This window comes from Pipistrellus hanaki (genome assembly GCF_964339955.1).
Source record: "Pipistrellus hanaki genome assembly, chromosome: 4".
Lineage (NCBI taxonomy): Eukaryota > Metazoa > Chordata > Mammalia > Chiroptera > Vespertilionidae > Pipistrellus > Pipistrellus hanaki.
Genome location: NC_140506.1, coordinates 90,769,585 through 90,781,171, shown reverse-complemented (window position 1 = coordinate 90,781,171; position 11,587 = coordinate 90,769,585). Strand labels below are relative to the sequence as shown.

Here is an 11,587-nt window from a genome sequence, read left to right as displayed (position 1 = left end):
GCCCTGCCTATAAAGTTCCTTTCACTATCTTCCCAATCCTGACTCTTGCCAACACCAAGCACGCCTGGAGGGAGCCCAAGCAAAGAACTGAAAGAGCAAGTCATCAGAAGCAGCACGATGGCCCCACCCCTCAAACACCCACCTGCTGCCACAGAACCTGCAAGCGCAAAGCCAGGACTGGCCCTGTCAGAGACCAGGGCAAATAGGCGCCCACAGTTTTCTCCCGGACGGGCTCAGCTGCAGACCAAATCCCCTCAATCTTCCTTCATCTGAGTGCTTTACCATCAACAAGCAGTCGTAGTTCCTGTTGCCCTTGTACTCCGAAAGTAGCTCCACATTGAAACGGGGGCTGATTCAGCTCTATACAAGGTCTAACCTGTTCAACAGTACCTATGGGCCAGCTATCTTGGAATACAAAGACTTAACCAAAATGAATCGCACATCAAGTATGACAGAAAGCAAGCCCATGTTTTCTCCTCTTAAGCATGAATTTTTAAAGTAGTCAAAGGGATGAATGGACTTACCTGTGTGCAAGCTACAGTTAACTGGCTCAGAACCAATTGTTTCAATGTTGAACAGCCAGCCATTGCCTCAAAACAACCCGAAAGACAGGAGCAATTTACAATCTGACTCAATACATGAAACAGGAACGCAGGAGTAGAAATGCCGGTGAATGACCGCTAGGACCCACTGTTTAAAAAGAAAAACAAAACAGTAAAACACACCCGCACTATAAAAGGAAAATCATAGCTCACAAAGCCTATTTCTATCCTGGAGAGGACTGTCATTTTCTGGGAGGTCAGTTCTCTCAGAGAACGTGCTCTAATGAGCAAAGGAGGGATCTGAGGAGTGGGGGTGGGGTGGAAGGTGGGGAGCCAGAGGGCTGGCATCCCAAACTCTGATTTCTATCCAGGGGTGGTGTTTCTGCAGTAACTCAAGAATTCTCATTTCCTGATCACAGGTCATGCCACCCTGAGGACAGTCTCTGGCATGCCTCTCAGACTGGAAGGATGTGAAGTTTTTGGGAAGCCTTATGCCTGGCAAGTGCTGGGCTGGCAGGGAATGAAGCCACGTGCTATTCAAGCAGGGGTCTTCAAACTACGGCCCGCGGGCCACATGCGGCCCGTAGAGGAGTCTGATCCGGCCCGCCAGGTTTTTTGGGCAGTGAGCGCAGCCGAGGTGTTACAGTAGGAATTAGTAGTTCATATAGTCCGGCCCTCCAGCTCTCTGAGGGACCGTGATCTGGCCCACACTTTAAAAAGTTTGAGGACCCCTGTGCTATTGCATAGGCCCAACTGAACGACCCAGAAAAGAGAAGGGTTGTGAATTCCCTGGGACAAACATAGGTAACAACTCTATTCCAACAGCCTTTTCTGAGTTTCAATCCAATACAGCTTGTATACCTCCCAAGATATACTCTGCCTTAGCCACACAGTCTTATAAGAGTAATGAACAAAGTAATTTACTTTCTATTACTGTCTGGAACAACAGTGTGAGCATTATATTATACGAAGACAAGCTGCAAACCAGCCTAGAGATTCCTATCCTTTTGCTAGGGCAGTGGGAAAACTAGCATAGTGAGGAAGCAGTCTGAAAAAGACTTCCCACCTGGCCCTTCCATGACGCCCCTCATCCACCCCTTACTGTGAACCACATTCCCTCTGAAACATCCCTCTGTGGACACCACCTTCCCAGAATGCTCAATGGGGTGCGTGTTGTGGCTGAAAACAAAGCACCAATTCTCCAAACGCAAGTCCCGGGGAAAGGAAGACGGCCGTGTCGGCCCCCCTGGCCCACATTAAGTCAAACGCCTGGAACGGGAAAAGCGAAGGACGCCAGGGCTCTCTGGTTCCAAACCCAGTGAGTACACCGGGACGGGACAAGGCGGTGCTGACACACCGGGGCCAAAGAATGAGATGTGGGGTGGAGCGGCAGGTGCCAGGGTGCCAACCTCTTTCCCAGGCCCAGGGCAGGGAGTTTGGGGGCTTGGGTGGAGCTGGGGACCAGGGGAGTTCGGGCCACGCTCACCTTGTCGGAGTCCAGGTTGAGTTGGCTGGCACAGAAGGTACAGGTAGATTTGGATCCCGGGACAGCATGTGCCAGATGCTGAGGAAGTAAATGCTGAGCAGGTTGAGTTAGACATGCTGGGCCAGGCGCCCAATCCTGGGATGCAGCGGGGGAAGCAGCTCGCTAAGGTTCTCTGCCATGATTCCAGCAAGCCCTGCTGCCCTGCACCAGAAGCACTGGCCTTTCCTGAAGTCCCCCGAGCTGCCCAGCACATTCCGTGCCGGCCCCGCCTCACCGAGAGGTGGAAATCCGGAGACGTGGTAGGCTGTGCCTCTCCCCACGCCCACCCCAGCCATGTGCGTGCAGCCTGTGATCCATTGGCTTGGGGCTCAGGACAAGCTCATGACCTCAGTCCAGCGTGTGCTGTGCACCGACAACTGCTCTGGCCCAAATCCAGGCCTCGCCCACCCCGATCCCCAGCCAAAGGAGAAGCTATGCAGCAATGTCTACACTCTTCATGCTTTTTTATTACAAGACTACCTCGCATGTGTGTAAAACTCATCATCCAGCAACTACATCTAAGCACAAATATTTGGGGGAAAAAGATTCATTAAATTATATGATTAAATCATTGACCAAATAGAAAATTTATATAATAAAGCCAGAGAAAAAGTTGTAAAATATAGTTTACAATAATTATTCACATTCAAGGCTGTACATCAATACATATAACAACCTGGCCCCCAACATGAATTCAATCCAAATAATTCATATATTAGATTTTAAATAACACAGACTGAATTAGAGGCCAACAATAGCCAGCAAATAATCTTATATAAGAATAAAAATACAAAAGTGTATATCCTAATATCATTGCATTATTTGTTTCTCTTTTTTTTTTTCTTTTTTAATTTTTGCTTTGCCTGTACATCACAGTTACAGCTACAGACCAGGTAGAGAATATCACACGTTCTAAGTGACTGCCACCAACCCTGAAAGACAACTAACAGACTATTGCCTCGTCTGATTTTGTATCAAGGAACAGGTACAGCAGCTCTAAATACTGTGGGAATTAAATTTTGCCGACGTCCAATCAAACCTATGATGGTGATAGAGGCTTTTCACCCGCAAAATGAACCCGACTCATGGTCATTCAGCTAGACAGATTAGACTAGGGTGGATCACACAGGTAAAAAAGGATTGCCTTTTGTAAAAAGGTCTCTGTACATAATGTCTGTTGTTCCCTCGTATTGAAGAATGACTTACGGGGGAAATGCAGGTACACGAAGGCTTGCTCAGTGGCACACCACAGCTGTCTGAACCAGAGAGAACTGCTCTTTGCTGGAACAGCTTCCTCCCCAGACCAGTTCTCCACAGGCCGCCTGCTCACAGCCCTGCCAGCAGCCGTGCCCCCCAGAGGCTCTGGCAGTGACTCCTGCCCTGGTTAAAGCATTGCCCGGAGGCTGCCCAAGAGGCCAGGGCCACACCCACTTGAGTCACCGTCCGTCCAGGTTAGGTTTGGATGTGGAAAGAAAGAATATGGAAAAGCAGCCGAAACCGGTTTGGCTCAGTGGATAGAGCGTCAGTCTGCGGACTGAAAGGTCCCAGGTTCGATTCCGGTCAAGGGCATGTACATTGGTTGCGGGCACATTCCCGGTAGGGGGCATGCAAGAGGCAGTCTCTCTCATGGACGTTTCTAGCTCTCTATCCCTCTCTCCTCCTCTCTGTAAAAAAATCAATAAAATAAAATAAAATTAAAAAAAAAAAGAATATGGAAAAGCATGTATGGCAACAGCTCCAAGAACAATACCGTCTCCAAATGCTCCTGGCGACTGCATCCTCAGTCTAAGGACTGGCCAAGGGAGGGGGGTTTGAGATTCAGAGGAGGGCAGGAGACCTAATTCTGGGCAATTCAGCCACAGTCTTTGGCGGAGCGATGTGCCACTGAGCATGGTACCTAGAAAAATTCTCATGCATGTTTCCCTTCAGAATCAATAGACCCCAAAGTAAAGCGGAGAAATTAAGAATGAAACCGAATGTGGATGGTCTGAACATGAAGACAACTAGACAACCTGCAATACGGTGGGTGAGGAGAGGGAAGTCCTTATCAGCCAGGATGACCACTTTCTGCCATGAAAAAGCCTGGCCGTGTGCTATTCTGAACCAAGACCCTCTGACAAGTCCCAGGATCTGAAGAATGGGGGAGGAGATGGGCACACACTTCTGTAAAACACAACTGTGTCTGTGACTTTTTCCCTTCCAAGTACAGCTTTTGCTTTTTCACTGCTTCCAAACGGCCCAGCACATCAGGCGCCAAAGCTTGCCCAGAGGACGGCAGTTGCTCACAAACACAGGCGACAAGTCCGTCAACATCCATTACCTCAAATTATGAGATGGAAAGCATCGAGCAAGTCCGGCGGATTTTGAAGCCTGTGTCAATTCAGTCAACTCAAGATGCCATCGCAACACTTACAGTGCTGATCAGCTGTCTGAATCTTTAAAGGATATTCAAACTCGACTCGTAAATAGAGTCTCATCTCCTTATGTCAGATGCACGATTTGATAAGCTTGAAAAACTGATAGGGGCTGTTCAAGTTAAAACTACTCAGACAGGATTTTCACAAATAATCGGTTCTAAAATAGGAGAGGATATAGTAGACTTCAGGCCAGGGCTTAATCCACAACCTGGTCTGTCAAAACAGCAAGCGGGGCTGGGTCCACTGAGACAGCAGGAGTTCCTAAGTCATCTAATGCAATCCTTGATTTCATACAGGGCATTTAGTGTCACTGATTTATGATAGTTAAGAATTAAAAAAACAAAAAACAAATGGCCCAGCATACTTTGAGTCTATAAACTCAAATTACAAGTCACCCAATAAGCATGTGGCAAGATCAGTTCAGCACTTTCTATCTCCTGACTGTGCAGATACAAATTCAGTACCATTGTAGACACAAAGCACAAGATTCTGAAAATGTCACCAAGCACTTGAAAGCCATAGCAGCAGGGGTGGGAAAGTAACTAACATGCAAGCACACCAGATTTTTTCAATGAAAAGGAGGAAACTGACTTTTGGAAAAATCTGTCACAAAAATACTGCAGTAATGACATCATTTTTAACATTAAAAAAGAAAAAGAGCAGTCTTATTCCAACACTGTTTGAATAAGAGTTTCAATACAGTTTACCAGGAATTCATTCATTTCTTCAAAATCTGAAGGAAACAACTAAGGAGGTCCTGTTTTAGAACTCTGAGCATCTAATCATCAGATCAGAGAAATAAATTAATACCACCTTTGAAACAAACTTTTACTCAAAAATACTACTTGTGGGGATGGGGGTAAGAAGGGTCAGAGTAAAAAAATCAAAGATTTAGAAAGATAGTCATCACAGCATTATTTAAATAATGAAAAACTAGAAACCATCTAAATATTTTATAACAGGGAAATAGATAAATTATAAGACTTATAACAAACTCTACAATCATTAAAAACAATGCTTCTGAATCATTATTCATGATATGGGGAAATGCTTAAGATAAAATATCAACTGAAAAAAGCTGGATGCACAGCGGTATATATTGGCCCTGGCTGATGTGGCTCAGTTGGTTGGAGCATCATCCTGTGAACCAAAGCGTTAAGGGTTCAATTCTTGGTTAGGGCACATATAAAGGTTTCAGATTTGACCCCCCAGTTGGGGGGTGTACAGGAGGCAACTGATGGATGTTTCTTTCTCACACTGAAGTCTCCCTTCCTCTCACACTAAAAATCAATAATAAAAAGAACATGTGTTTTATGTTCCCAGTTTAGATGAAAAAAAGCAAACGAATTTGGGGCAGGGAGAGGATAGGTTATACACCAAAATGTTCACAGTGGTCTTTACTGTTTTTTTTTGTGTTTTAGGAAACAATGTTTTAAGAAAACAGTGAGTCACCTAGTGCCCCCTGAGCTGGCACACTGCCCAGGGTTGGGCTGGTATGTGTACCCTGGGGCCATCTCCTGCAATTCCTTCAGGTCTGGGCCACAAATACCCCAAGAGGGCTGGAGTAGGTGTAGTTCTCGCCAGCTTTGGCATGATCACAAGAGCCATTTTTCCAAAGCAAGTCTGTCACAAGTTGTTAGGTTCAGAAAAGCAGGCAGTCATTGGTGCCAATCACTGGGGGGGGATTTGCACTCCACAGGGAGCTGCCCACTGCCCATGGCCCTGGTCAGGTCCAGAGAGAAGGGAGGGAACCACCCTCTGCCAACCCAGTCTCCTCAAGTCCCTGGAGACAAGCAAGGCACAGGGAAGAGCACAAAACCACCTAGCTGTCCTCCCTCCCCTCCGTGCCAGGACAGGCCACATGGTAAGGGGCCGTCTCCAGTTGGGGGGTACTGGGTTTCACTTGTCTTTGCCAACTCTCAGTAAGACACATGGCTCCTGGATCTATTAAACAGCAGGGCATTTTCTTTCTCACTTGGGATAAATCCACATTCATATTTCTAGGTATGTCTGTGTATGTACAGAGACCCTTGTCCACAACTCAGAATGTAAGGCACCTGCATGCCAAGATGATGGTTGTAAGGACAAGTTGGATAAAATTAAAGTTGGCAGAAGTATAGGGTAAAAGAATACACATGGGCCTTTAAAAAAAAAAAAAAAAAAGGCCTCTGAGTGAAACAGAAAGTTGGCTTACAGAGAAGGGCTCAGCTTATGCTGGGCGGGCGAGGGCAGTCACTTCAGCTGTCAACTTCGAGCTCAACCTGAGCCCCTCATTTTCTGGTCTCAGAGGTTAGGATGGAGCTTGTTGGTTAAGCCCAGGAGGTAGTGGCGACATCCAGAAGGCAGAATGCGAGGGAGGACTTGTCTCGTGAGTAGCCCAGCTGAGTGCTCTTTCTAAACACCAATACCAGCCATGCTCATTCCCTGTAACCAGACGCCTGGGGAGATGCTGCACAGAAACCGGCTCCTAACCCTACACACACACACACACACACACACACACACACACACACACAGATGTGAGCTGTCGTTTCCTCAGATTTCACAGCAGAGGACAGGCCCGAACAGAAACCACCAGCAAACCTGGCTACAACCTCTGCTCAGCCCTCTCCTGCCCAGCAGTGAGTCCCCACGCCCACTCCCTCCCGGGTGAAGCACAGCCACTCTGACGCCAGACAATGTGAGCAGCCTCTCCTCTCCGCCTGGACGCCGGCCACAGAGGCGAGCGGTGTGTGAGGGGACAGGCAGGGAGCCCGAGGGGCCTTCCTGTGGGAGCCTCTGCCCGTGCCGTGGTGGAAGGCTGAAGGAAAAGGTGTTCACCCCCTGAGCAGCCTGCAGGGCCGGCTCTCCCCACTGGACAGGGCTGCCCCCGGGACACCGGGAAGGGAGAGGAACAGCCAAGACCCACCGTCTGGGGAGCAGCAGCGGAGAAAATCAAAGGACGAGCGGGACCCGGACCATGTGAGGCTACCGGAGGGTAGGTCTGCCTCTAAGCACTGAAAGGAGGGAACCGGAAATGGAAGGAGAGCAGGCTGGGAGCTGGGTTCAAGTGCAAGGCGGGTTAACCCTTTTTTTCCAGGCAAAGTCCACTTGACGGTGACCAGATAACCTGGCACCATGAGAAGGCATTAGATTCTCACTGCTGGGATGTAAGAATTTTTGGCTGTGAGCATATTCAATCGCAACATTGAAAAGGGTGCGTGTGGGTACTGGCTGGGAGCGTGCACTCCTCCCACCACCCAGATGACTGAGTACCGTTCAATTTGTGAGGAGTCTCTTGGTTCCTAATTAACTGGTCCTGCACTTTTAAACAGACCCTCGGGAAGGCTCATCAGGTCTCACTCCTCCACGTGGAGACCACCAGGCTGCCCTGGTCTCAGGAGGCTGGCAGAGCCGTCTGCTGGTGCAGCTGGGCTCACCGGGCTTACTGCTGACCGTGCTCCCTTCAGCATGTGTGTGGGCTCCAGCCCTGGAGGGCAACACTGCTCCACGGGATGATGGATCGGAACCTTGCAGGCAGTGGCTTGTATTTCACCCGACAGCCTGTCCCACTTCTCACCACTGGGAGCCTGCCTGGCAGTCACATGTGGAGCACCTGCAGACAGAAATCCTGCAGCCAGAGCTACTTCAGGAGGAAAGCAAGAGCCCGCAGCCCAGGGGATGAGCCGTGATCTGGGGACACGAGGAAAAGGGCCCAGAACCTCCCCACCCCATGGAGCTCAGAGGCCGCCCCAGCAGAGCGCACACAGCTCCTGTGAGGAGTTCCATGGTCACCCAGAGGGCAGAAGGGCCCAGACACACCGTCCCCTAGGTCACAGCAAGACCAGCAGGTGACGGGGTGCACGGCGAGAGCTGGAGCCACTGGCCCGCTGGTCCGGGTGGGAATCAGGCAGACGTGCACAGCACTGGGTCCTGGCACAGGACAGCCCGGGGGGCTCCACAGAGCACAGAGAGCAAGCAAAGCGACCCTGAATTCCTGTTCATTATCGTTTGTTCTTTGTGTTGTTGGGTATTTTTTTCTTCTTTTCTTTTAAATAAAAAAGCTGCAAGGGTCCACTGTCTACATTCCCCTGGAGACGGCTGGCAGGTGGTCTGGAAGCGTCCCGGAGCGCGGTGAGCTGGGGGGCGCGTGTCCTGGCAGCGAGGGCGGGCGGTGGGCTGTCACTGCACGGTGTTGTCTGGGTGGCTCTGGTATCGGTGCCTCCACACCTCCTGGATCTTTTTGCACCATTTGTGAGCATTCCCGCTCGGATCCATCAGGTAATACGTCCTGTTTGGCTGCAGAGAAAGAAACTATTAATGTTCTCAAAGAACTGAGTCTCCCCAAGACCAGCACCTCAACTTGTGGGGGAGAAATCACAGAAAGAAACCATCACGTGGCCAGTGTGGCTTAGTATTTGAGCGCCCACCTATGAACCAGGAGGTCACGGTTCAATTCCTGGCCAGGGCACATGCCCAGGGTGTGTGCTTAATCCCCTGACTGGGGTGTGCAGGTAGGCAGCCAACCGATGATTCTCTCTCATCATTGATGTTTTTCTCCCCCTCTCCCTTCCTCTCTGAAATAAATAAAAATACACTAAAAGATGCCGAAACCGGTTTGGCTCAGTGGATAGAGCGTTGGCCTGCGGACTGAAGGGTCCCGGGTTCAATTCTGGTCAGGTGCATGTGCCTTGGTTGCAGGCACATCCCCGGTGGGGGGTGTACAGGAGGCAGCTAATCGATGTTTCTCTCTCATTGATGTTTCTAACTCTCTATCCCTCTCTTTTCCTCTCTGTAAAACAAAAAATTCAATAAAATACATTAAAAAAAATATATATATATACAAAAGAAAGGAAGGAAGGAAGAAAGAAACTGCCATCCTATTGCAGGTACCTCTGAAAGCACATGAACATGAACATGTGGATTTCTTCCTTGAACATACATGCAGATATTAAAATTGCAGGTGATGACTTACAGATCCCTCAGGTCACCCCCAAAGTAAAAAACAAGCACAGGTATCTCCCAGCCCAACTCAGACTGAGCCATGAAAGAGGGGCTCTGACATGTGGAAAAGGGGAGACAAGTGCCGTGACCCCAGCTCCCTCCCCATGCTTCACATGGAAGTACAAAGGCCTCCAATGCCTTGCGAATGAGAACCCACAGGGACAACCTTACCGTGTGGACAAAGAAGGTTTTAAAGTTCTTGGCCTCTGGTCGGAGTTCTTGTGACCATGGAATTTCACCTTTCAGGACTTTGTTGACAGGATCCACATAATATAAGTGTGGCCCTTCTGTAAGTAATAACTGTCGTCGTCGTGCAAATAAACCCTGACAAAAAAAAAAAAGGACCCCGCTGGTTAAGGCTCAGAAGTGGGTGATGACAGTGCTTACTGCTGCCTCAGAGGCTGGACTGTCAGAGTAGCTCAGAGTACAAGAACCACTGCCAGCCACCTGTCCACTCACCTGGGGAAAAGGGAGCGTGCACACCTCATCCCCCATGTGGACCGGCTTTGGATGAGAAAGTGGAAGCACTTACTGCTTGGTTTTGGCGATCTGGATATGGTCGCCCCATTTTAGACTCCCCTCCTTTGGCTGCCATGTGCAGGAACAGCAGCACAGGCCGCCCACCAGCTCACGTCTCTGTGGCTAAGCAAACTCTGACAGCCCCACAATCAGCGGTCAGCCCACTGCTTCTTGTGCCTTCTGCTCCATCCGAGGCACAGAGCTCTGCCTGTGAGAATTCACCTTCATGGAGGTTCTCATCCACCGAGGACACCCCAGGGTGGGTCAGAAAAGGGTTTCATGAGGCCTTGGCTCAGCAGATTTATGGAGTCTGATATGTTTTGATAAAATTAATCCATAATAAAATATATAATAAAACATAATAACAATTTTCCAAAAACAATTCTAGGCCCAGTTGGTGTGGGTCAGTGGTTGAGCACTGACCCATGAACCAGGAGGTTACAGATTGATTCCTGGTCAGGGCACATGCCTGGATTGTAGGTTAATCTCCAGTAGGGAACAAACAGGAGGCAGCCAATCAATGATTCTCTCTCATCATTGACATTTCTCTCTTTCTTTCAAATCAATAACAAAATTTTTTAAGTTAACAAACAAACAAAACAATTCTAATGAAGTATCAGATGACTGTGGTGATGTCAAGCAGAACCTCCTCAATGGAACAGAACCTTTACTAGTGAACCCAGCCTTGTGGAGACACCGGGACCCTGGCTTCTGAGAACAAACAGCCGAATAGCTGAAATCTCCCTTAGCTAGGGAATCTAGAGATGATCTCTCAAAAGGAAAGATGCTATGTGTGACAAGTTACCGCAGGAACCTGAGAGGAAGGCATGATCCTGATTAAGAACTAGGAGGGAGGAGGCCTGGCTGGTATTGCTCTGTGGTTAGCAAGTTGGCCCTCACACTGAAGGTCACGGGTTCGATCCCTAGCCCTGGTCAGGATGCAGGCAGAAGGCAGACAATTGATGTGTCTCTTTCACATGGCTCTCTCTCCCACTATCTCTCTTTCCCTCCCTTCCACTCACTCTGGAAAAAAAAAAAAAAAATCAACGGGAAAAATATCCTTAGGTGAGAATTAACAATAACAAAAGAACCAGGAGGGATACACAGAAAGATGCAGTGGGAATCTGACTTACCTTTCGCTTATCTACTGGACCCATTTTTAGTATTAAATTATTTTCTACAAACTGGTGCCTACAAAAGAAGAAAACAAGAATGAGACACTCATGAGTTAGACAGAAATTCTCCAAACTCCTCCCTTCAAAACAAACCTCCAATGGCATTTGTGAACTTTGCTTTAACCAAGCCTCTCTCTTCACAGATCCAAACTCACTTGAGTAACACGAGGAAACTCCAAATGTAACTGAGCATACAAGCTCTGTTGCTGTATAGAACTTCCAATCTGCCTTTGGACCAAATGCCAGAAATATCACCTGCTGTCCCCTCTCACTTGGCAGCCTTCACACAACCAAGGAAAGGTAGAGGGAGACAGGGCTGCAGCGTTGAGCCCATCACACAAGTCTTTGTTTCTTTAAACAAAGCAAGACCCAGACACAAAACCCCTCCTAAAGGGCAGAGACTGCTGGGAGTCATTCTGAGGATGA

At 48.6% G+C, this 11,587-nt stretch overlaps 1 protein-coding gene across 2 annotated transcripts in view; it reads right to left on the bottom strand.

Annotated features, from left to right (window-relative positions):
- Positions 1-2,514: 2,514 nt before the first annotated feature.
- Positions 2,515-11,587, bottom strand: part of PDPK1 (3-phosphoinositide dependent protein kinase 1) — an 81,506-nt gene continuing 72,433 nt past the window's right edge. For both annotated transcript variants that reach the window (XM_084882332.1, XM_084882333.1), the window contains exons 12-14: positions 11,120-11,177; positions 9,639-9,791; positions 2,515-8,762 (exon numbers count right to left, since the gene is read on the bottom strand). In XM_084882332.1, coding sequence (XP_084738458.1) covers positions 8,646-8,762; positions 9,639-9,791; positions 11,120-11,177 — 328 coding nt within the window. In that variant the 3' untranslated portion in view covers positions 2,515-8,645. The remainder of the gene's footprint in view (positions 8,763-9,638; positions 9,792-11,119; positions 11,178-11,587) is intronic.